The 27576-nt window shown below is 43.8% G+C and overlaps 1 protein-coding gene across 1 annotated transcript in view; it reads right to left on the bottom strand.

The window, feature by feature from the left end:
- Positions 1-9206: 9206 nt before the first annotated feature.
- LOC126456310 (neuropeptide CCHamide-1 receptor-like) overlaps positions 9207-27576 on the bottom strand; it is a 68418-nt gene continuing 50048 nt past the window's right edge. Inside the window, exon 5 of the mRNA XM_050092061.1 lies at positions 9207-9768. Coding sequence (XP_049948018.1) covers positions 9495-9768 — 274 coding nt within the window. The 3' untranslated portion in view covers positions 9207-9494. The remainder of the gene's footprint in view (positions 9769-27576) is intronic.

Genomic DNA, 27576 nt, shown 5'->3' with positions numbered 1-27576 from the left:
CAAATTTTCAAATCACATGTACTAGAAACGAACATCTGAAGGGTGATTAGTAGCGTTACTAAAAATTTTTGAGGGAGATCACACACAGTTACTTTTTTAACCCGTAATTTATGAATCGTGCTGTCGGTGAGGTTCACTGCTTATTGTTCACAAGGCACTCTAGGCAATCCGCAGTTAGGTATTCTGCTTTCAGCTCTTTAATGAGCTTTACCATTCCATGTAGCTTACGTGTTAGGTCCTCAATAAGTATGCCTTAGTTGGGGGGAAGAGAGATGGATGAGGTGATGGAGAAGTGAAAGGACACTGCAACAGTCGTGCACTCCTGAAAGAAAGTATATTGCTGAGACATGGCTTAGCAGGAGAGGTTCGCAGGAGAGCGTCTGTTAAGTTTGGAAGGTAGGAGACGAGATACTGGCGGAAGCAAAGCTGTGAGGACGAGGCGTGGGTCGTGCTTGGGTAGCTCAGTTGGTAGAGCAGTTGCCCGCGAAAGGCAAAGGTCCCGAGTTTGAGTCTCGGTCTGGCATACAGTTGTAATTTGCCAGAAATTTCTAATCAAATCTGTTTTACTGCGTAGTCAGATGTGGTCGTTCCAAACAAAAGGAAAGGAGGCCTCGTGGAAGCATGTTGAAACTTTTCTTAAAGACATGGAATATTTCGAGGATTAGATTATTTGTGGCCGTTTATGCTAGGCCAAATTCAGTATCCTATTTTTTTTTTTTTTTTTGCCTTTACATTCCCCTCCTACTGTACCGTTATTTAAGATAAGCGTTTTAGCGTTTGTAAAAAAGAAGAAAACATTATTGGGACGCTTTTTATAATTGAAATGTGTGCTTCTTGCTTTTCCATTTTTCCATCGAAGCCAGGGGCCGTGCTGTGTGGTAGCGTTACGGCGAATGGGTCCTCAGTTGTTATATCGGCGAAATCGCCTGTCTAAAGATTCTTATTCGAATGTTCATTTTTTGTAAATGGTTTATGATTAAAAGTAAAATAACTGTATTACCAGTATTGTGTAAATTAATTCTTGTCTAAAGATTAATTATTGTCTAAGGATTACTATTCAAAATTTCCTTTTTTTTTAAATGGTTTACAAAGAAGATTTAAGTACAGTAGTTTTATTAATGATTTGTAAATTATTCTTGAAAATAAATATTTATTGAACTTTGTTATTAATCGTAAATGGTGTTACAATTTCTTTTTACTCCTCCGACTCAACAGCTAACTACGCTGACGTACAATTACACTAATGCACAATTACATTATAGATATTTAAGTGATAGTGTATACACCCCGATCCGTTATGATGACGGTGGCAACGCATTGTGTTATGTAGGGAAAATTTCCTGATGTGCGAGAGTTCAACTATCGCCCACAAGCAAATTCGTTAGAGATACTCTAAGTCATGGACACTCACTTGAAGGCATCCTACATGAGAGTAATACAATTGACGTCAAGTGACTTGACGTGTGCGTGAGGTGTTCCTCAGATCACCCCAACTGATCGATTTGTGCAGCTTATTGATGGATGTACAGATAACCTGTGTGGCGAGCACATGGAGTCATATCAGTGACAAACACTGGAAGGTATATCACAAGCATTACTTGATCCCATGTAAACATGAGTCACATTACAATACTTCCACCACCTACCTGAATAGTTCCCCATTGGCAAGCAGGATTTGTCTCTTCATATACATCTCGATATATTCGTAACCTCCTACGGCGTGTAGCAAACCTCATCGGTACAGGACACATACTCCAGTATTTCGTGCGTCTAGCAGAGTAGATTGACTGTCGTGTTGTTGCTGCACCTGTCATTGTACGGACACGGTACTGTCTGTTATGTCATTGGTACCGAGTCCAGTCCGCAGCTCGTGGTCTTGCGGCAGCGTTCTCGCTTCCCGCGCCCGGGTTCCAGGTTCGATTCCCGGCGGGGTCAGGAATTTTCTCTGCCTCGTGATGACTTGGTGTTGTGTGATGTCCTTAGGTTAGTTAGGTTTAAGTAGTTGTAAGTTCTAGGGGACTGATGACCATAGATGTTAAGTCCCATAGTGCTCAGAGCCATTTGAACCATTTTTTTGCCCAGTCCAGCGCTATATAAGTTAGTGTTTTGGTTGCATGATCTCTGCGCCCGTTTGAAACTTCCGACAGCCGGATCCAGAGCTGGGCTTAGCTGCATACTGCCGTCTTTATTGTGGGGGTTTTCATACACTCTTATCTCGATCGCTTTTTTCTTAACGCTCTTCCAGAAACCATTTGTGCCCTTCGTAATATGTGTTTCGTCAGATATGTGTCTGTTTTCTACTGCACGTTCAGCTACCTCTGATTCCTCAGGAAATCTCAGTCGGAAACACCTGTCGTGTTCTGAACGGGTATGTTCAGTAGTGTGATTTGTTTATCAAACATAAAACTATCCACACCCACTTAGTATTTGTACACTCCTGGAAATTGAAATAAGAACACCGTGAATTCATTGTCCCAGGAAGGGGAAACTTTATTGACACATTCCTGGGGTCAGATACATCACATGATCACACTGACAGAACCACAGGCACATAGACACAGGCAACAGAGCATGCACAATATCGGCACTAGTGCAGTGTATATCCACCTTTCCCAGCAATGCAGGCTGCTATTCTCCCATGGAGACGATCGTAGAGATGCTGGATGTAGTCCTGTGGAACGGCTTGCCATGCCATTTCCACCTGGCGCCTCAGTTGGACCAGCGTTCGTGCTGGACGTGCAGACCGCGTGAGACGACGCTTCATCCAGTCCCAAACATGCTCAATGGGGGACAGATCCGGAGATCTCGCTGGCCAGGGTAGTTGACTTACACCTTCTAGAGCACGTTGGGTGGCACGGGATACATGCGGACGTGCATTGTCCTGTTGGAACAGCAAGTTCCCTTGCCGGTCTAGGAATGGTAGAACGATGGGTTCGATGACGGTTTGGATGTACCGTGCACTATTCAGTGTCCCCTCGACGATCACCAGTGGTGTACGGCCAGTGTAGGAGATCGCTCCCCACACCATGATGCCGGGTGTTGGCCCTGTGTGCCTCGGTCGTATGCAGTCCTGATTGTGGCGCTCACCTGCACGGCGCCAAACACGCATACGACCATCATTGGCACCAAGGCAGAAGCGACTCTCATTGCTGAAGACGACACGTCTCCATTCGTCCCTCCATTCACGCCTGTCGCGACACCACTGGAGGCGGGCTGCACGATGTTGGGGCGTGAGCGGAAGACGGCCTAACGGTGTGCGGGACCGTAGCCCAGCTTCATGGAGACGGTTGCGAATGGTCCTCGCCGATACCCCAGGAGCAACAGTGTCCCTAATTTGCTGGGAAGTGGCGGTGTGGTCCGCTACGGCACTGCGTAGGATCCTACGGTCTTGGCGTGCATCCGTGCGTCGCTGCGGTCCGGTCCCAGGTCGACGGGCACGTGCACCTTCCGCCGACCACTGGCGACAACATCGATGTACTGTGGAGACCTCACGCCCCACGTGTTGAGCAATTCGGCGGTACGTCCACCCGGCCTCCCGCATGCCCACTATACGCCCTCGCTCAAAGTCCGTCAACTGCACATACGGTTCACGTCCACGCTGTCGCGGCATGCTACCAGTGTTAAAGACTGCGATGGAGCTACGTATGCCACGGCAAACTGGCTGACACTGACGGCGGCGGTGCACAAATGCTGCGCAGCTAACGCCATTCGACGGCCAACACCGCGGTTCCTGGTGTGTCCGCTGTGCCGTGCGTGTGATCATTGCTTGTACAGCCCTCTCGCAGTCTCCGGAGCAAGTATGGTGGGTCTGACACACCGGTGTCAATGTGTTCTTTTTTCCATTTCCAGGAGTGTATATTCCTGGCGTTCTGAGGTCTGCATCATCCTTCACCGGTCTCATGAGTTATCAAACTATTGGTGTAAGCCTCAAGACTGAATAGATGTTAAGCCTTTTCAGGATATGACTCATCTTTCCGGTTATTGAGCCAGAAAATGGCAAAAGTCTAATCATATCTCACAGAAGGTGCTAATACAGTTGAGCAAATGTTTTGTTGAAATACTATGGCTCAGTTTTGGACCAATATGCAGCACCAAGTGAGAGACAAAATTCTAAATTAAACAGATCAGGAAACAACGAACACGAGAAAATTCTTCATGAGGTCACACCATTGTTTGCAACTCAGAATCAGAATGATTCGATGATACATATTTTCTGTTCTCTTTCGTGGATTGGAAACTGGACCTTGGACCCAAATATTAAGTTATGGCTTGTGAAATGTATTTGTGTCCTCATTTATTGCGTGAACCATGACCACTGAGAATAACAAGGGTCGAGGTCCTTCATCGAATGAAAAAGCGGACGGCTGCAAATTATAAAACGGAGGAGGACATAATTATTGCTACGTATTAGAGCGATATAAATATTATACATTGCAACTTAAGAAAAGAAACCAGGCAAACGATCCATTAGCAAATGGTGAATGTAATAGCAGAAAGACATTCGAATATCAGACAGTTATACAAAGGAAGAAGTTATCCATGCTTCAGTGTCAAGATCACAGGTTGTTACATGGTATGCCACCCGTCGCTAGGACGTGTTAATGACAAACTAGATTAGAAATTTTCACTGCATGAATTCAGTCAGAGATCTGCGTTGACGATGAAATTACTAACAGCAAGGTAGTTTGTCGACGCCATAAGGTATGTGGAGGCAATATAGGGGGTCCTGTGGAGAGAAGGCCTATGCTACTGCCAGTGGAGGTGAGGTGTGTGGGTTTGAGTTACAACCCGGAATCTAAATGTACTGCCCTAATTTGGAATGTGGCACTATGGGGATAGGGGCTAAGACAGGTGCAAAGGTGGAAGTCCTATACATTGTCTTTACTACAGAATAAGTAGTTTGTGGTAAGTGTCAGACAGTTGAAACCAAAACAATGCACGTGACTCAAGACGTGGTTCACGGTTTACTTAACTTACTCCATTTTGGTGGCTCACATGTTAGGTGTCATAAAAGTAACCATATCGTGTATTTGACGAAAAGCGGCTTTTTATCCATCAGCTGTATACATTTGAGCCGTGGTAAAAATTGCTGTTTTGAAGAGCACGCCGCAGCGTGTTGTGTGAAGCAGTCGCCCTCCGTTTCTGGCGGTGACGCCGCTGTGGCAATTGCAGCTTTGGTGTCTCCCTCCGGTGGGAAAGGGGAAAGGTTGCCTCTTCACGTGCATTTAAGGGGCGCTATGAGCTCGTCAGTTGGTCAGTCTGGGTGAGTCTGGAGTCAGTCTGGGGTCAGTCTCTCGTCCCCAGCTTGCTAGTCTGTCTCTCGTCCGAATCTGTGGCGCAGTGAGAGTACTCAACAATTGGTTGCCCGGTGGGGGGCTTAGTTCCTGCATCTGAGTCTGCGCGGCAAGGCCGCCACTCTGATCCAATTGCTCAGGCAACGGTTATTGGCCGTTGGATCGATCGGTTGGTCGGTCGCGCCCTGAGACACAAGATGACTTGTCCGCCTTGAGCGTCGACGCATGTGAGGTCACCACCTGAGTCCAGTGGGCCGCGCCGTATAGCGAGGCGTAGTAGCTTCGTGGCCGACACGAGAGCCACTGGAGTCAACCCACGACATCGGTCTGGCCGATGCGAGCTGCGACACTGTGAGACGGGAGATCGGCGCGCCTTCCTGCGTCCGTTGAAGCGCCTGGCAGCGGACGGTTCGGGAGAGCGATTTGGGGGTACTGTGCCAGGTCTTCTCGAGAAATCGCAGTTTATTAGAAGTTAAGTGATTGGTGATATGTTGTTTCATTTACTTGTTAAATTCTACTTGTTTTCTTGGTGAGATAATCAGCCGCTTTGTTTTGGGGTCGTCCCACCATTCTTCTCCGTTTGCCCACCCGCGGTAAGGTGGTTATTTATGAGTTGATTAGTTCGTTTTTCCCTTGTGGTGTAGGAGCGGGTTGTTCGGTAATCATCCTGTCAATCTGCCGTACGTTAATAGCTTCCTCTGTTACGTTTGTCGGATTCGCTGTGTTAACGAATTTGTTGCTTGAAGTGTAACGGTCTAATTCCTGAAATATGTTTTTATCTTGCCCATCATCTTGAGAGGCGATATATGTGTACCGTAGAGCATGTTTGGCCAACCTTGTATAATTTTATGTAAGATTGCATTTCATGGGCTTTTATTTAAATGGTCATTTTAGTATATAAAGTTGCCACTCTTCCACCGCAAGACTTTTCTTAGAAGTTAAAATCAAGTTGCAGCTTTGGTGGAAAGTTAATCTTTTAATTTTAGTGTTTTGTACCATTTCCATCCCTCCTACGGGGTGCATAGTTTGTGTGCTTGTGTGAATTGTTAAAACGTTTACTTAAGGTAATCTGGTGTGTTGGAGATTTGCACCTGTGTAGTCTTTCAGAGGTTGTTGAGAGCGGTCGTGACTACGGCCGTGTCAAAAGGGAGCTGCAAGGTTCTCAGCCCGAAAGCTCATACACTCGAAAATTTGTTTCCTACTGACTCTGAATACGTTGTAACTTGATATTTAGAGGGTGCTTTCTGCTTATAATTTTCAATCTGTTTATTAAAAAGAAGCTTTTATGAATAAAATTCCCATTTGTTAAAAGCAATTTCATTTTGATTTCATCAGTTACTCCTTGGCAACTACTTCCACGCTCACGTAGTGCGATTAAATGTGTTAATGTTCTTGATGAATCACTAATAAATAAAGTAAATTCTTAAGAAAAAGTTTGAAAATAAATTCACGGTTCAACATTCAACTTCATTTTTATTAGTTTCGTTTTTTCATCACTGGAAGAAAGGCAGTATGTGACATCTCGTGTATGTGACTTTAATAAAAATGTATGATTCAGTGTCGTTTTTGTGTAGTTGGTGATAATTATAACAGAGAGTGAAGCCCAGGGTAAATACATGCTGAGAGCTGGCAATATCGACGAAGAAGGGTGAAATATCGATTTAAATCTATTTTACCTCTGTGAAATCTTCTGAAATGCTGAGTGCATCGCAACGACACGAATAGCAGATTGCAGATGAGACATTATTCTGATTAGCCGCCAGTTTATACTTTTGAACAACGGAGTATCTCTCTTTGAGTTGCGAATAGACTTTTGTAGCTTCATATATTGATTTCAATTACTTCTCATTTTTAGGGCTGTGCGATAAGTAAATTTGAAGCTTCGTAACTATTAAGTTCAATAACAGGGTTTCTATGTACGTAAATTAATGTTCCGTTGTGATAACTATCTTACTATTTTTTTTAGACACAGAATATCAAGCTAACAACAAAATTTGTTGATTCACTTGTGGACATTGACACCATTCGTTACGGTATGGAGGTCAATCCATATGGTATCTGTCACCTGACTTCAGCATCGACTGTTACTAGAGCGATGAGCTATCGAGACCCCTGTTTATGGTTCTGCACCTAAAGTGAATGGATAAAATAAAAACTCACTGATTGAAGTAATGGAAAAAAATTTATTGATGCACCTCAGGGTAAACACACATGAACACAAATATTTAACACACATTGCATGAAGGTAGAAAACATCTGACAAAAGCTGTGGAGAGTAGCATTACATTACTTTCTTGACTATGTACATATGGAGACGAATCTCATATTTTTGCAGCACTGAGCTAATCGGAGGGCTGTAAATAGCTGTAATCCCAATTTTTTTTTTTTATACAGTGTGAGGAATATCTGCTTCGTTCCACACGGGACACGACGATGTTAGATAAAATCAGAACATCCTATTCTGGCACGCAAACATGACAAAGGTTCTGACAAAAATATTTACACAGCATGAAGTGATTCCCTAAGTGGACTCGCTGTCGATTGGTTCCTACTAACTAGTAAAATCCTATCACCATAACACAGATTTCCCGTTATTGTAGAAGTCATTATTTCAGATCGGTCCTGAAATCTTAATGAATCGCGGAATAGCAATTTCCTGCAGCCGAATACAAAGTTTATATCATCCTCTAAGTGACTCAGGTACCACGTAGAAATTCGGAAATACATTTTCAAGACTGTCTTATTGTTATTCAGATTTAAAGAATGGAAGGTACAAAAAACAGAACTCTAGCGCAGTTCCTTAATCTTCTTGTACCGTGTCATAAGACCGAAGTCTCGTCAGTATTAGAGCACATACAATTTAGGAGAATTGCTTTACACCGCACGGCAGCGGTTTCATAGCGTTGAAACTTAGTTTTATTTATTTATGTCTGTGAGTTAATTAGGTAAAATTTCTTCGTGAGTCTTCACATTCAGGTTAAATGGCAGCAGAAGTCCATTTGACAGCCTTCCTGTACTAAGTATATCAGATAAGTACAACTGTATTTTAATATAAAGGCCTAAACCGGGCGTTGACGGAATGCTGGATCAGTTCACGAAAGCTGTGTATCACAATCTTAAAACTATGACGTGTATCCTGTGGGCGTACCAATTATTTAGAAGCGTATGGCGAGAATGTCTGGGACTGCATTACGCTGTATGACGTCTCTGGCATAGGTGTTGCTGGTCCACTATGACTTCTATCTCCGTAAAATTATTAATTAATCACTTTACACACAGGTGTCCTTAGTAAAAATACATTTTCCGTGGTAAATTTGTAACTTATCGTTTTAAGTCTTTTTTTCCAACACTCAACCCTGTGAGCCACTTTGTACAGTCACTGTGATGTGAGGTAGCACCTTATTAACCCTGTTAGCCGACGTAGTATGTTTGATAACACCTGTTCTCATTTGCAAACTATTTTAACAAATACCATGTTCTTTAACGGCACTACTACAGTAAGATCCACAAAACAGCGTCTAGGTGACGTGAAACATGGTCAGGACACACAAAAGAACGGCACGTGATCAAAGCACTAGTGCTGTGATGTCATTACATTACAGTCACAAATGTAGTACGTGTGTGTACAAGAATGGTGTATCTCGTCTTGCGCATAGGAATGATACTGACTCAATAAGGTAACTTTTGCATGGTTCATTTATACTGGTTCTTCATCCAATAATAGTGACACCAAACAAAATGTAACAATTCTTCCACAATTTATTATGTCTAGCGATGCACCAAGTGAACATCGACGTACCTGCCAGACAGTGACGGCTAGCACAAGGGCGTAATTCCCTTGGAAATACCGGAAGAGAAATTATGCGTCGTGTAGAGGACACGGATGCTAAACAGCCTCACATCAGGAGGAGGCAGAGTCAGTGCGACTATTGTCAAAAACACGTGTGCTGTAGTTAATTCAGGTTCACTGGCTGAAACGGATTTGGTCCACACCGAATAGTCAGCCTTTCGGGACGCCAAACACCAGCTGTAGACGCACAAGGGCCCTTGAGAGGACTGTTGTCGCTCCCCCAAAAGACGACGGCACAGATAAAACTGACGCAGTTCCGTGTCACTTTGGCAGCTGAAAGTGACGTCCACCTCTCACTGATCTTCCTAGGGTCTTCAGTTACTGTCTCACACAGCTGTCCGCAGCGGTCCCTACGTCTTGCAGCCGTCGCCCGCACCACCGCCAGCACCGACACCGCCGTTCATGAAGGTGGTGACGGTGATGTCATCGGTGTGGTGGGGCTGGGCACCCACGACCTGGCCGCTGAGCTGCCGCAGGCTGCCGAAGTTGGCGAGGGACGTGGTCGTGTCCCAGGTGGACTTGCAGTAGTAGCGCTCCTTGCGGGACGATCCTAGTGAGGTCGTGAAGGTACCGCCGTGCTGCAGGCGGCTGCGGCCAGACGCGCTCGTTGTCGTGGTTGTGCCCCTGACGACAGATGGACGAATAGCTTAGTACCCTGGCATGCTATGGTATCCAGTGGTCGTGCCACAGATGTAGAGCACACACCTTATGTACACACATCAAAAAAAGTTTTGCATCACACCGGTTCCCAGAACTCCTAAAGATATACGTTGACTGTGGATACTGTATCACACAGTCCCCTTCACTGTTCAGAGATATCACTAAACCCGTCCAATGAGCAACGCCTCTTAGACGGAGGGTGTCCAACAGCCAATCAGTTCCAGTCATTCCACCACGAATGAGGTACACGGCTCGTGTTGTCTGTAGTTCAACTATGCCTAGACGGTCAATACCGCGTTTCGATCGCGTCCGCATTGTTACTTTGCACCAAGAAGGACTCTCAACAAGGGAAATGTCCAGGCGTCTCGGAGCGAACCAAAGCGATGTTGTTCGGACATGGAGGAGATACAGAGAGACAGGAACTGTCGATGACATGCCTCACTCAGGCGTCCAAGTGGTACTACTGCAATGGAACACCGCTACCTACGGATTACGGCTCGGAGGAACTCCGGCACCAACACCGCCGTGTTGAATAATGCTTTCCGTGAAGCCACATGTCGTCGTGTTACGACTCAAACTGTGTACAATAGGCTGCACGATGCCCAACTTTACTCCCTTCTTTGCAACCACGACACTATGCAGCGCGGTACAGAAGAGCCCAACAGCATGCTGAATGGCATCACGTTCTCTTCACCGATGAGTGTCGCATATGCCTTCAACCAGATATCCTCGGAGACGTGTTTGAAGGCAACCTGGTCACGTTGAACGCCTTAGACACACTGTCAGCGAGTGCGGCAAGATGGAGGTTTCCTGGTGTTTTGGGATGGCATTATGTGGGGCCGACGTACGTCGCTGGAGGTCATGGAAGGGGCCGTAACGGTTATACGATACGTAAATGCTATCCTCCGACAGATAGTGCAACCATATTGGCAACATGTTGACGGGGCATTCGTTTTCATGGACGAAATTTCGCGCCCCCGTCGTGCACATTTTGTGAATGACTTCCTTCAGGATAACGACATCTCTCGACTAGAGTGGTTAGCATGTTATCCTGACATGACACCTATCGAACATATCTGGGATAGATTGAAAAGGGCTGTTTATGGGGACGACGTGACCCACCAACCACTCTGAGGAATACGCATTGAGGAGTTGGACAATTTGGACCAAAAGTGCCTTGATGAACTTGTGGATAGTATGCCACGACGAATACAGGCATGCATCAATGCAAGAGGACGTTCTACTGGGTACTAGAGGTACCGGTGTGTACAGCAAGCTAGACCACCACCTTTGAAAGTCTCGCTGTGTGGTTTCATAAGCAATAAAAAGGGCGGAATGATATTTATGTTGATTTCTATTCCAATTTTCTGTACAGGTTCCGGAACTGTCGGAACCGAGGTGATGCAAAACATTTTTTTATGTGTTTAGTTTGTGACACTTGCAATTGCGCTTTGAGGTAACCACTGTAATCTGCTCATCGGGTGAGGGGTCATTAGAAGTTAAGTGTGCTTTATAGCTACCTTAACGTCTTGCATTATTCACCAGATGAAGGCAAGTCAAATTTCCTCAGGGGAACTTCCGGGTGGCTCATCACCACACATACGAAAAGAAAACTGTTGGCTTATGCCCAGAGGAGCAGGTTCAGCTGCCTAATTTGTAAGACTTTTTCTAGCATTTGTGCACACTGCTATTTTTCCTTCGTAAAGTGTACGACTTGTGTTAAGTGACTGTATATATATATATATATATATATATATATATATATATATATATATATATATATCTGTGTGTGTGTGTGTGTGTGTGTGTGTGTGTGTAGTGTGGTGTCATGTTTGTGTTGTATCACAATGAGAGAAGCGAGAAGGTGAAACTCAGTGCTGCCATAAAGCCTACTTTTCTCGAATAGCAGCAAGGGGGCCGGCGGACTTAAAAGTCCCGATCTGACAGATGGATCACCACCAACAGTCACATGTGCTCACTCCAAGAGACATTGGGAAAGCTGCCGATAGCGTGTGCCGTACCAGGACAACACCAGCCGCGCACGAACAGTCCGTGCACGTCCTTGCGTAACACCACTGATGTGACGTGGATCAATATATTCTACGAGGCATAACCGTTTGTGTTCACACAAAAAATACGATAGACTAAGGGTGTTTCCCACTTAACAGCAATGAATGCCACGAATCATCTAATAAACGATTACATCCTTGGTGATTTTTGTTCTATCTATCTATCTACATCTATACTCCGCGAGCCACCTTACGGTGTGTGGCGGAGGGTACTTATTGTACCACTATCTGATCCCCCCTTCCCTGTTCCATTCACGAATTGTGCGTGGGAAGAACGACTGCTTGTAAGTCTCCGTATTTGCTCTAATTTCTCGGATCTTTTCGTTGTGATCATTACGCGAGATATATGTGGGCGGTAGTAATATGTTTCCCATCTCTTCCCGGAATGTGCTCTCTCGTAATTTCGATAATAAACCTCTCCGTATTGCGTAACGCCTTTCTTGAAGTGTCCGCCACTGGAGCTTGTTCAGCATCTCCGTAACGCTCTCGCGCTGACTAAATGTCCCCATGACGAATCGCGCTGCTTTTCGCTGAATCATGTCTATCTCTTCTATTAATCCAACCTGGTAAGGGTCCCATACTGATGAGCAATACTCAAGAATCGGACGAACAAGCGTTTTGTAAGCTACTTCTTTCGTCGATGAGTCACATTTTCTTAGAATTCTTCCTATGAATCTCAACCTGGCGCCTGCTTTTCCCACTATTTGTTTTATGTGATCATTCCACTTCAGATCGCTCCGGATAGTAACTCCTAAGTATTTTACGGTCGTTACCGCTTCCAATGATTTACCACCTATGGCATAATCGTACTGGAATGGATTTCTGCCCCTATGTATGCGCATTATATTACATTTATCCACGTTTAGGGAAAGCTGCCAGCTGTCGCACCATGCATTAATCCTCTGCAGGTCCTCCTGGAGTACGTACGAGTCTTCTGATGTTGCTACTTTCTTGTAGACAACCGTGTCATCTGCAAATAGCTTCACGGAGCTACCGATGTTGTCAACTAAGACATTTATGTATATTGTAAACAATAAAGGTCCTATCACGCTTCCCTGCGGTACTCCCGAAATTACCTCTACATCTGCAGATTTTGAACCGTTAAGAATGACATGTTGTGTTCTTTCTTCTAGGAAATCCTGAATCCAATCACAAACCTGGTCCGATATTCCGTAAGCTCGTATTTTTTTCACTAAACGTAAGTGCGGAACCGTATCAAATGTCTTCCTGAAGTCCAGGAATACGGCATCAATCTGCTCGCCAGTGTCTACGGCACTGTGAATTTCTTGGGCAAATAGGGCGAGCTGAGTTTCACATGATCTCTGTTTGCGGAATCCATGTTGGTTATGATGAAGGAGATTTGTATTATCTAAGAACGTCATAATACGAGAACACAAAACATGTTCCATTATTCTACAACAGATTGACGTAAGCGAAATAGGCCTATAATTATTCGCATCTGATTTATGACCCTTCTTGAAAATGGGAACGACCTGCGCTTTCTTCCAGTCGCTAGGTACTTTACGTTCTTCCTGCGATCTACGATAAATTGCTGATAGAAAGGGGGCAAGTTCTTTAGCATAATCACTGTAGAATCTTAAGGGTATCTCGTCTGGTCCGGATGCTTTTCCGCTACTAAGTGATAGCAGTTGTTTTTCAATTCCGATATCGTTTATTTCAATATTTTCCATTTTGGCGTCCGTGCGACGGCTGAAGTCAGGGACCGTGTTACGATTTTCCGCAGTGAAACAGTTTCGGAACACTGAATTCAGTATTTCTGCCTTTCTTCGGTCGTCCTCTGTTTCGGTGCCATCGTGGTCAACGAGTGACTGAATAGGGGATTTAGATCCGCTTACCGATTTTACATATGACCAAAACTTTTTAGGGTTCTTGTTTAGATTGTTTGCCAATGTTTTATGTTCGAATTCGTTGAATGCTTCTCTCATTGCTCTCTTTACGCTCTTTTTCGCTTCGTTCAGCTTTTCCTTATCAGCTATGATTCGACTACTCTTATACCTATGATGAAGCTTTCTTTGTTTCCGTAGTACCTTTCGTACATGATTGTTATACCACGGTGGATCTTTCCCCTCGCTTTGGACCTTAGTCGGTACGAACTTATCTAAGGCGTACTGGACGATGTTTCTGAATTTTTTCCATTTTTGTTCCACATCCTCTTCCTCAGAAATGAACGTTTGATGGTGGTCACTCAGATATTCTGCGATTTGTGCCCTATCACTCTTGTTAAGCAAATATATTTTCCTTCCTTTCTTGGCATTTCTTATTACACTTGTAGTCATTGATGCAACCACTGACTTATGATCACTGATACCCTCTTCTACATTCACGGAGTCGAAAAGTTCCGGTCTATTTGTTGCTATGAGGTCTAAAACGTTAGCTTCACGAGTTGGTTCTCTATCTGCTCGAAGTAATTCTCGGACAAGGCAGTCAGGATAATGTCACAAGAGTCTCTGTCCCTGGCTCCAGTTCTGATTGTGTGACTATCCCATTCTATACCTGGTAGATTGAAGTCTCCCCCTATTACAATAGTATGATCACGAAACTTCTTCACGACGTTCTGCAGATTCTCTCTGAGGCGCTCAACTACTACGGTTGCTGATGCAGGTGGTCTATAGAAGCATCCGACTATCATATCTGACCCACCTTTGATACTTAACTTAACCCAGATTATTTCACATTCGCATTCGCTAATAACTTCACTGGATATTATTGAATTCTTTACTGCTATAAATACTCCTCCACCATTGGCATATTAGGCCGTGTTTTAAGGTATGTTTAAGAAAAAATGGTTTAAATGGCTCTGAGCACTATGGAACTTAACATCTTAGGTCATCAGTCCTTTAGAACTTAGAACTACTTAAACCTAACTAACCTAAGGACATCACACACATCCATGCCCGAGGCAGGATTTGAACCTGACACCGTAGCGGTCTCTAGGTTCCAGACAGTAGCGCCTAGAATTGCTCGGCCACCCCTAACGGCAAGGCATGTTTCTGTGCTGAAACTTTCGCCTCCTGAAGCTGAAAACATAATCAGTAGCTATTACATTGCAGTTACTATTTTCAAACTTAAATAAGCTCAGAAAGCGGAATCCGCACATATTAGAAAACCGGATGTACGTGTATGTGTGCATATGTATGTATCTTGCACATCTCCTCGCAAGCCACTGGACCGATTTCATCGAAACTTGATTCACATATCACTTACTGTCTGGAAAAAACCAGTCGCAAATCAAATATGAAAAAGCAGGCGGTGAAAAAGCAGTGTACCCCAAGACGTGCGAATGAACAGTTAGTGACTTGCAATAAACTTTACACATACGAGACTTCTTACTGCTGGTAACCGCCGCAAAATGATAAAAGGAGAAAAGTTTATCGCTTATTTCGTTTTCACTGTTTATGCAGTAAATTTGCAGCATAAAACATGACGTTTTAATTCATTACTGCTTTAGTATTAACTGTCACAACACATTTTGTACACAATATTAGCATACACCACTGACTGTACTAGCGAAATTTTAGTACTTCACAACACATAGTTTAGAATATTTGATGTCATAAACACTAGCTGGTAACCGCCGCAAAATGATAAAAGGAGAAAAGTTTATCGCTTATTTCGTTTTCACTGTTTATGCAGTAAATTTGCAGCACAAAACATGACGTTTTAATTCATTACTGCTAGTGTCTCTCTGCTAGCAGAGGGGAAGCAGAACAGCTTGAGTCATTAAAGAGTGCGGAAGTGTCTGTTGGGCGCTCCTGCAGGCGTGGTGTGCAGCTTTGATCGCGCCAGTTTGGGTGCTACTTTGCTACTTTGTTAAACATAAAACATGACGTTTTAATTCATTACTGCTTTAGTATTAACTGTCACAACACATTTTGTACACAATATTAACATACACCACTGACTGTACTAGCGAAATTTTAGTACTTCACAACACATAGTTTAGAATATTTGATGTCATAAACACTAGCTGGTAACCGCCGCAAAATGATAAAAGGAGAAAAGTTTTTCGCTTATTTCGTTTTCACTGTTTATGCAGTAAATTTGCAGCATAAAACATGACGTTTAAATTCATTACTGCTAGTGTCTCTCTGCTAGCAGAGGGGAAGCAGAACAGCTTGAGTCATTAAAGAGTGCGGAAGTGTCTGTTGGGCGCTCCTGCAGGCGTGGTGTGCAGCTTTGATCGCGCCAGTTTGGGTGCTACTTTGCTACTTTGTTAACCCGCGAGTATTGAGAGAACGGTAGGAGTGAACAGGCGGAGTAAGCCGCATTTCTAACTACTGCCAGTCCAACATTTATCCGTGGCTCTGGAGACGGCTTGTGGTTCTCAATAAGCAGCAGCAACAGCGGCAGCTCAGAATTGTCGTCGGCAACTTTTTTCGTTGTCCGCACAGCTATAACAACGTAAGACTGTTAACTAACAAGGTGTGATTAAGATTGTACAGGTATTACTTCTGCTAACTTTCTTGAATAATGACCTGCAATAGTTGAAACTTGTAGGGCACCTGTGTCGTCATTTTCCTCATACATTATTACCAAGAAGAGTCTCTTTCCTTTCCATGCAATCACCAGTGTCGTAAAATTATGAAAATTGATCAACTATTTAGTGGCAGTTTCGTTTGTTTGCTAATGACGAGCTTCATTCTAAATTTTACTGCCTTAGTAACTGTTCATTCTGGTGTTGCATGGCAGAGGCTTAAAGAATTTGCAATTTTAAGTATTAACTTCACTCACTTAAAGTAACGTAAAATGTCACGGGCAAAACTAAAAACTAAAGATACAGCACAAGTCAAGAAAGCGCAATTTCATTTATTCAGTATTTAGCTTCGCGAGTGACTTCTGCCAGCTTGTTAAGTGACGTATTTACTTAAATACAATTCAATCTTTCAATAATTAATAGTAAATTACTACTGTTTTCCAAATTTTGCACTAAGTTACGCTGAGGATTCTAAAAATAACTTTTTTTTACTTAAAAAGGTGTCACAATCAGTCATTTATATAACCAGCAACTTCATTTAACTTTGCTTTCAAAACTTAGTATTTCAAATTAGGTAACTGCGAACTCAAGTGGTTCAAATTCAAGTGGCTCTGAACACTATGGGACTTAACGTCTGAGGTCATCAGTCCCCTAGAACTTAGAACTACTTAAACCTAACTAACCTAAGGACATCACACACATCCACGCCCGAGGCAGGATTCGAACCTGCGACCGTCGCGAACTGCGAACTCAGTGCTATCTGATCCATTTATTTTATTGTGACCTATTGTATTGTGGAAAAGCACGACAACCTTCTGTTGTCACACCAGTAATTATTTGCTTCATTTCCTTTGCCATTACCTTTCTTAGGATTCTGGATATTCATTGCCCTAGTGGGGTGGTGACCGTTTAATTATCCGTTTTCTTTACTAATTAGTATTTTTGTATTTAATATTACGTGGTACCCTGTTTCCTCAGTGTGGTTCGTGAGTGTTGCACTAAATTCCACCCATTTCAAAATTACACTGAACCACAAAAGAAACTGTTCTAAGCATGCGTATTCAAGTACAGAGATGTTTTAACAGATAGAATACTACGCTGCACGTATGTAAGATAACAAGCGTCTGGTGCAGTTGTTAGATCAGTTACTGCTGCTACAATGGCGGGTTATCGAGATTTAAGTGAGTTTGAACGTAGTCAGCGTACGAGCGATGGTACACAGCATCTTCGGGATAGCGATGAAGTGGGGATTTTCCCGTACGACCATTTCACGAGTGAACCGTGAATATAAGGAACCCGGTAATACATCAAATCTCGGACATCGCTGCTGCCGGAATAAGATCCTGCAAGAACGGGACCAACGACGACTGACAGCAATGCAACCATTCCGCAAGTTGCAGCAGGTTTCAATGGTGGGCCATCAACAAGTAGCGTGCGAACCATTCAACGAAACATCATCGTTATGGGCTTTCGGAGCCGAAGACCCACTCGTGTATCCTTGATGACTGCACGAAACAAAGCTCTACGCCTAGCCTGGGTCCTTCAACACCAATACTGTACTGTTGAACACCGGAAACATGTTGCCTCCCTTGCAACGTGCTGTTCAGAAGAGATCTTCACCCCCTCGACTTTTACGGGTTTATGAACAGCCCTGCAGGATTCATGGTGTCGATTCTCTCCAGCACTGCTTCAGACATTAGTCGAGTCCATGCCACGTTGTGTTGCGGGGGCGTTACACGATATTAAGCAGGTGTACGAGATTCCTTGGCTCTTCAGTGTCTCTAAGCATGATCATTGCCTGCACAACGTCACAAGTTTCTCCATGTACACCATAGTCAGCTGAAGTCACTCACTGATGATACAGACCCGCAGGGCTACCAAATTGCAGATATTTTGTTTGCTACGTATCAAGAGCGGGCTTAACATTCATGGTATCTTTACGCTACCCCTGGGACCGTCAACACCGACATTGGACTGTTGATGAATGGAAACATGTTGCGTGCTCGGACGAGTCTCGTTTCAGATTGTATCGAGTGGATGGACGCTTACGGGTATGGAGACCTTATGAATGCATGGACGTTGCATGTCAGTAGGACTGTTCAAGCTAGTGGAGGCTCTATAATGACGAGGAGCGTGTGCAGTTAGAGTGATCTGGAACCCCTGATACCTGTAGATACGACTCTGACAGGTGACACGAACGTAAACATCCCGTCTGATCAGTTGCATCCATTCATGTCCATTCTGCATTCCGACGGACTTGGGCAATTCCAGCAGGACAATGCGATACTCCACGCGTCCCGAATTACTACAGAATGGCTCCAGGAACACTCTTCTGAGTTTAAATTCGTCCTCTGGCCACCTAACTCCCAGACGTGAATATTATTGAGCGTATCTCGGATGCTTTGGAACGTGCTATTCAGAAGAGATCTCCGACCCGTCTTACTCTTACGGATTCAGGGACAGCTCTGTGGGATTCCTGGTGTCCGTTTCCTCCAGAAATACTTGGTCATTAGTCGAGTCCATACCACGTCACGTTGCGGCACTTTTGCGTGCTCACGGAGGCCCTTCACAATATTAGGCTGGTGTACCAGTTCCTTAGGTTCTTTAGTGTAATATATAATATATTATTTTAATATAGTTGTCAAAAATTCTCTGTATTCAAAATACTGGTTTTGAGCTGCTGCAGCACCCATCATTCAGTCTTGATAGGGATACAAGTGATTTTTACCTTTCTGATGCCATGAAAGTATACCTGCGTTTTTGCCCTATTGTGAGGTAGTGGAGGGGGAGCAACACTGGATGTGCACAATGCCCCAAGACATTTACTAGAACGGAATAGGAACGGTTGCAAGTAGGGGGACCATATGCGTAGCGATTAAGGGAAACTATGTAGAGATATGTCGTGAAAGACCCTCGGCAGAATTTGGCAGGAAATGGCAGGGGCCCGTAGCAAGCGTAAGAATACAGGCGGTCTGTAAAGCGTGTTCGCAAGGCATTAGTTGCAGCAGAGTGCCCGCAAAAGTCAGAAATACGATTTAGAAACTCGGTCCCGTACACAATTCTTATTTGCCCAAAAATGGCTCTGAGCCCTATGGGACTTGACTTCTGAGGTCATCAGTCCCCTAGAACTTAGAACTAGTTAACCCAAACTAACCTAAGGACATCACACACATCCCTGTCCGAGGCAGGAGACGTACCTGCGACCGTAGCAGTCGCGCGGTTCCAGACTGAAGCACCTAGGACCGATCGGCCACCGCGGCCGGCTTCTCATTTGTCACATTCGCTTAACCAATACAGTTTCTAGAAAACAGTATCTTTCAAAGTTCCTTAATTTTCTTTTTTTTGCATTTTCATTATGACGTTACTGACAAGTCACGATCTTAGTAGCAACCTGTAACATTAATTCTACATCAGCTGCTCCGTACTTTTAATAAGGTCCCTAAACAATTGAGCCGCTTACGACAGTAGGTTGCCTTGGCATTTCTATAACATTAGCACTGCGATTTTCCAGCACACTTCCAACAAGTCTGTCCTCCGACCACGACCCAAGTACTTCTTTCATATGTTCGGTCTGTTTCATATTGCTCGAACCTGTTTCGGCCAGAGTACTACAATATTTATAAATGATAATTACTATTGTCACCATTTTCTAAGACTGTAATACTGACTACGTAAGATGATTTCATTTTAAAAAAATAACTTGTTGCACAATGAGGTGCAAGTTATATCTTGTGAAGCTAATGTCGGAACATCTTCACCCTCACATAGTCCACCCACTACGCATACACTTGGTACTTCGTACCATGCATCTGTGACAGTAAAACTGAGATGTACGTTCTTAAATATCTCTTGAAAATGCCTTTTCCGAGTTGTAGGTAGGTCCCACAATTTACCGGGAATTACTTCATTACTCACTTCGTAGTAAATAATCAAATGATTGACAACATAACATGACGGTCAGTACTTAATGACTACTACACTGCTGTGGTTACTACATACTATTATTATTATTATTATTATTACTGGTACACCTCCCCAGGTGGCACCACCTTAACAAAGCACTGTCCGTGGGTGTGGAGAGGTTTGCTTGCTCCGATGATTCTGGGGTCAATGTCAGCGGTAGTTTAGCTGCTGATATGGTCACCCTTGCTGAACAGGCCCTGGCTGAGGAGCCAGACGAAGAGGGTCCTGCAACGACCTGTCATTCCTTTACCTTCCCTGTCCTTTCCTTAAACGCAAGAGCGGATGGTTGAATTGAGTAACTCAGAATCTCTTGCTATCCTTAGTTATTCCATTCCCATCTCCTTCATCAGAGGATAGGAAAAACTCTGACGCGTGATGAAGTCGATCTCCCTTGGGGAAGGAAGCACTGGTGACAAATCAAATTCTGGTCCTCCGAACTGAGGGTTGTGCGATGGACCAGTCCCCCGCCCCCCCCCCTCCATCCATAGAAAACGACAGCCAACTAAAGAACCTAATAATATGCCTCGGCTTTCGGATAGTTTTAAAGGAATTCCACAATTCCACAATGGTAGTGAAAATGGACCTTGCACAGGGCATCCAAACAACAAGAAGATCTAATGGATATAAGACATAAAATGTAGCATTACTGTCGCAATCAAAATAAAGGTACTGTTTGTGAATATCTGCTAGAGTTCATGCGTTATTTTAGTAAAAAGGGTGAGCGTATGAGTATCTATCATTCTAAACTCACAGTCGTCAAACTATGTAACTTCGTGAAAAGCAGTTCATGAAACGTTCATAAAGGTCAGTCTAAGAACTAAATCCATCAATATAGTGATAGTGGGACTGTATGAAACTATTGAAGTAAAAGAAGATTTACAATAGGTGCTGATAGAGACTACAGAAGCCGTACCAGGTGGCCAAGAAGTGATACTGGAACAAGATTTCAATAGCAGAATAGGGAAAGAGAGGAATAGCAAGGCTATTGGAACGTATGGGGAGGATGTTAAGAATAAGACTGGTGGATTTATTGGAGCAGTATGAATTATGAATAGAAAACACATTCTTTGCTCACAAAGATATACATAAATTTATATGGTATAACTATAAAAGATCGTTGAAATCAGTTACTATCTAATCTTGAGTCAAAATGCCAATCTAAAAAATTCTAGATGTCAGAATTAAAAGAGGGGTGGATTGTGGGAGTGACCATCGTTTGGTGGAATGTAAAATTTATATTCTCTATACTTTCCGAAGTAGTGGCGAAGAGAAGAGGAGGCCACATGTTGACCTGCCTGAGAGCATAAGGTATAACTTGCACAGCTTAAAAGTACATATACCACTAGCGATTGGAGTATTAACTGCGGAGCCCAGAGAGAACATTATAAGAGGAATATGAGTATATAAAGCACATAAATGAAGCAGCGAAAGAAGCCCTTTGAGAATATGAGGAGATGATGATATCAGTTTGGTGCAATGCAGAAATTGCAGATATGATTCTAAGGACAAAAAAAATAAGCTTATTTGACGTTCCTGAATATAAATGGCAGTCATAGTACATATACGGCACTAAATTGAGAAGTATTAAAAGGAATGAATAGGGCCTGGTAAGAAAGATGTGAATATATGGAGACGGTGACTGGTGGGGCTCGCAGTGCTGAAGCATGGAGAACAATCACGTCAATGGGAATGTTAACTAGTGATCAGTATCTTATGGATTTATTCAATAGGACGAGTAAGTCGTTCAGACGTAAAAGTTCTTCGGCAAGCTGTTAGGGCTCTAAGATGAAACAGGCTCCAGGATACGGATCAAAATATCCAGCGCTGGCGAAGCTTGGACCATCGAAATTGTTGGAGATGCTAAGGTGGCTGTGTGAAAGAGTACTAAATGGAAACTGGAAAACCTGTTATATATACCAGTGCATAAGAAAGAGTTACGTAATTACAGAAATAATTGTAGTGGACTGGCACTGATCCCTTTCGTTGGTAGACTAGTCGAAGGCACTGAAAGATACGGTACATAAAGAAACAACTAAAAAGCAGCAAGAGGAGGAAGCTGGATTCCAGACAGGAAAATCAGTAATGGACAACGTCTTCACAATGGAACTAATATTTAAAAAACTCACAAACCCGGACTAGAGACGCGTGTTGCATTGACTGACCTCCAGAATGCGTATGCACCCACCAAGAAACTGCCGGAAAAGTTGAAATTGTTAAAGTTTGATCAAAGCTTGCTAAAGTCCGTTATGAAATTATGTGAAACTTACACAGCGAGAGTAAGGGTTTGGAACAGTTGGGCAGAAGAATCCGGAGTGAATAAAGGTCTGCAGCAGGGATGAGGGCTGTCACCGACCTTCTTTAGGCTGTATCTAGGAGCAGTCGCACAGTCTTGGCATAGAAAATATCAGGTTATGGTAGTGACAGTAGAGGGCAGCAAAATATTTAGTCTGTATTTTGCAGATGATCAGATTGTATTAACAGAAGCTGAACATGATCTGAGCTGTGTGATACGGAAGATTGAAGAGGAGTACAGTAAGGATAGCCTAAAAATGAACATGAAAGGAATGAGTACTTGGCTGTTTGAACGGAAAACGTAAATAATTTGGAGATAGATGGAGAAGTAATGGTAGGTATGGAAAACGCAAAGTATCTTGGGATATTATTGAATAAACAGGGCACAAGTAATGATGAAATCAGTAGTAGGATTAATAAAGGATGAGCTGTGACAAGGGCAATAAATTCTGTTCTATTGAACAAAAGGATAAGAACAACGAAAAATGGAATATATAAGACTATGGTACAGAGGGTAGTTTTGTATGGAGCAGAAGCATGGGACGTTAACAAAAGAATAAGAATAAACTGCTTGCCTCTGGGATGGATTACTTAAGACTAAGCTCAAGCTGTACAGGGGTGGATAAAATAAAAAATGGTGTAACCCGATAAAGGATGAAAATGGATAGGGATATCTGTGACGACATCCAACAAGAATAGCTGATATCGTTTGGCAATGCGAATGGGGTGAATTAAAACAGAATACCAAATTGGATACTACGATAAATACCATCCTAGCGAAGAAAAGGGGGCGCCCACTATGCAACTGCCAAAATGATGTAGAGGAGGCAAGGGAAGACAGGAGTATGAACGTCTAGGAAAGCCTAGACAGAAGAAGGTGGTGACTGGTGGCGGAGAAGCGGCTCCAGCGGTGCATAATCCGCAAAAAAAATTTTACTGCCACAATGCATTTGCAACCTGAAATTTCCGTCAGTCCAGAAATAAAGAATCAAGCAATCAAGTGATTCACAAGAGGGGTGAGTGCACATCATTCCACTTGGATGATTTTAAGCTGAGGTGTTGGGTGTGGGTGAACTAAGCGTCGCTAAGGAGAGTAGCGGCGCAGAAGACACATGTTTTGTAACAAATGTCTACCCTCATAATTGGTAGCTAGCTTTCTTTTGCGAGAAGGAGTTGTAGGTAGCACTCGTTAAGCACTCAGAATTGCTTCATTTTTCCGTAGTTAGAAATCAATTGTCTCATTGACTCATCATTTCATGGTTTAATAAAAGACCTACAAAAACTTAATATTTGTATGTCGCCGGCCGAAGTGGCCGTGCGGCTAAAGGCGCTGCAGTCTGGAACCGCAAGACCGCTACGGTCGCAGGTTCGAATCCTGCCTCGGGCATGGATGTTTGTGATGTCCTTAGGTTAGTTAGGTTTAACTAGTTCTAAGTTTTAGGGGACTAATGACCTCAGCAGTTGAGTCCCATAGTGCTCAGAGCCATTTGAACCATTTGTATGTCATCATTTTAAAAATAAAAACGTTCAACGAAAATCCGTTCTCATTCTAAAGTTTAGTTTAGTTACGTGCTAACGTTTATGGCAGGGCGCGGGGAGTGCACTAACTAATATCTAAATCTCATTGTACTTAGTGCTAATGGTCTTGGAAAAGCTGGTAACCAATGATCCAGATATTTAAACAACCTGGGAATAATATTCTGTTAAATGGGAATACTGGTAAAATATGCGTAAGTGTAACTACGCTAACGGGAAATGAAAGTGGTACACCAAAACACCTTGACCGAATGCTATGAAACCGATTCTCCAGTATTTAGATGCCTGCAAGATATGTGCTTGTGCCAAGTTACTGCTCAGTACAGAAGCTATCCATTTGTCTAGGTGTACGTTCATGGCGACTATACAGTGTGCCAGATGTTATTAGAACTCTTCACATGGAGTGTTGTTATAGCACAGATTGGTAAGGGGCAGAGATTAGAAAAAATCTTGAAACTCATTCACATAAATAAAGATAAACTTAAGTCATTCGTAAGACAGAGATAGAAGCAGGCCAGTATGTCATAAGCGGGTCAGGTTTTCTACACATTACAGCACTGTCAGTCGGGTGAGGATATGCTTTCAGAAGAAGGAGATTGTGACAGGAAACCAAAGAAAGCTAGAGAAACATATTCATTAGCTCGTAAGACATATTGCAAGAAACTCTACCTCTTTCAGAAGAGCACATAGCAAGAAACAGATACAAGAGTTAACAGTTTGTTAAGTTAATGTACCAGAATAAGGAGGAAACATGCGGTAATCACAAACTGAACCTCACTTTATAGCCTCACACCGACTTTCTACTGATTACAGTATTGTAATCATGGACTGAAGTGGTATTACTGATAATGCCATTGATCCCAATTATCAACTCACGACAGGGGCCAGCTCTCCATCTCCTGTCATGAGTTGATAATTGGGATCAATGGCATTATCAGTAATACCACTTCAGTCCATGATTACAATACTGTAATGAACTTACGTCTTTCATGCTCTGTGAACCAGCCGAAGACGCTCTCCACGTGATGGCCTTTACCTAAGGAACTTCCTGCTTCTCACTGCCTACCATCTACTGATAGAAAAATTGACTGTCTTCTGACATCACATTGCAGGTTACTGCTAGCACTGAACTTCAACGTGAAAACCACAAACACAACCTCTGGGTGTCCTCATTCGCGTTCAATACACAGATGCCTTCAGGTGCTAAATCCTACTTGGGGTTCACAAGAAATCAACTGACCACATGATTACCGACACCACATATGTTACATATGTGTCATTAAGGGTCATCGTAGAATTCAGAGTGAGACTGAAGACTCTCAAGCAGCCAGCCTGAGTACATTTTGCGTTGGGTTAATGGCCATGCCTACTCGCCAGCAATTTGCCCTGGCACGGGATCGCTAAACCTCACCAGCGCGTGCAGTCTTGTAGCTGACTGGGCAGATACCAGCTAGAATTCAACATCCAGCTGAATGTGCAACATCCAAAGCTGGAGAAGAAGAACGACGATTTGTAAACATTGGCAATGAATGATTGAAATATAATCTTATACTAACTGTAGTTGACACTTCACGGTTTCCCAAAAGCTATCCTGACTTCACACAGAGGTGTCTCCATTGAGCCCTTTGTAGTATACAATACTACCCGCTCAGAGGACGTGCGTGGGTTAGTCGTTATCTTTTGGAGTCTCTTAAAGGTCGAAACATGGGCATGAGGGACATAGGAGCATCATAAAGGCAGATCGCACAGAAACTAACTGTGGGGCAATGAGTGCAGAATGAGTCGTGTCGTGAGGGACTACGGACGACAGTGTGGCAAAGAAAGTAGGCAAAGACACTTCTGTAAAGACTACATCATGAAGATAATTCGACTGGCTCTCACGAACAGACAGCAACAGCTGAACCCCAGGTATAAATTACAGGAAGAATGTAACCACGAACCATCGAGGTTTACTGAAAGCTGAGTTGAGATCTCGACTTGGTATGCTTTGTTTAGCGTCATCAAAATACTATATACAATGAAGACTTGCATGACGAAAACGATATTTAAGTTTGACACTGAGCGGCATTCTATTATGTTCGGTATTGAGTTTCGCTTCAGTTTGTGGATTTCACACCGACGCCATCGTCTCACTAGAAAACCTGGTGAAAGGTCACAGGAATCAGCATTTGTCAAGATGTATACTTCCCAAACTTTTGGAATCGTATTGCTAACACATTCTGTGGTTTATGTAGCTTTCATCATGTTGTAGCAAGGAAAATTGCACTGATAATGCTGTAACTCCAGCGGAAGATGTCTGGCTAGAAAGAATAAAAATTGGGTTTGCTCAAGAGAGATTTGTAGGGAAATGCAGACACAAGAGTTAACTTCAACCTCAAGATGAGTAAAGAACAGGATTCCGTAGTTGTTGAACGCTCGCTAGTACACTCCTGTAAATTGAAATAAGAACACCGTGAATTCATTGTCCCAGGAAGGGGAAACTTTATTGACACATTCCTGGGGTCAGATACATCACATGATCACACTGACAGAACCACAGGCACATAGACACAGGCAACAGAGCATGCACAATGTCGGCACTAGTACAGTGTATATCCACCTTTCGCAGCAATGCAGGCTGCTATTCTCCCATGGAGACGATCGTAGAGATGCTGGATGTAGTCCTGTGGAACGGCTTGCCATGCCATTTCCACCTGGCGCCTCAGTTGGACCAGCGTTCGTGCTGGACGTGCAGACCGCGTGAGACGACGCTTCATCCAGTCCCAAACATGCTCAATGGGGGACAGATCCGGAGATCTTGCTGGCCAGGGTAGTTGACTTACACCTTCTAGAGCACGTTGGGTGGCACGGGATATATGCGGACGTGCATTGTCCTGTTGGAACAGCAAGTTCCCTTGCCGGTCTAGGAATGGTAGAACGATGGGTTCAATGACGGTTTGGATGTACCGTGCACTATTCAATGTCCCCTCGACGATCACCAGTGGTGTACGGCCAGTGTAGGAGATCGCTCCCCACACCATGATGCCGGTTGTTGGCCCTGTGTGCCCCGGTCGTATGCAGTCCTGATTGTGGCGCTCACCTGCACGGCGCCAAACACGCATACGACCATCATTGGCACCAAGGCAGAAGCGACTCTCATCGCTGAAGACGACACGTCTCCATTCGTCCCTCCATTCACGCCTATCGCGACACCACTGGAGGCGGGCTGCACGATGTTGGGGCGTGAGCGGAAGACGGCCTAACGGTGTGTGGGACCGTAGCCCAGCTTCATGGAGACGGTTGCGAATGGTCCTCGCCGATACCCCAGGAGCAACAGTGTCCCTAATTTGCTGGGAAGTGGCGGTGCGGTCCCCTACGGCACTGCATAGGATCCTACGGTCTTGGCGTGCATCCGTGCGTCGCTGCGGTCCGGTCCCA

The sequence above is a fragment of the Schistocerca serialis genome, chromosome 2, assembly GCF_023864345.2.
Source record: "Schistocerca serialis cubense isolate TAMUIC-IGC-003099 chromosome 2, iqSchSeri2.2, whole genome shotgun sequence".
In the NCBI taxonomy this organism is placed as follows: Eukaryota; Metazoa; Arthropoda; class Insecta; order Orthoptera; family Acrididae; genus Schistocerca; species Schistocerca serialis.
The sequence above is the reverse complement of the archived record's forward strand: the minus strand, read 5'-3'. Positions and strand labels throughout refer to the sequence as shown.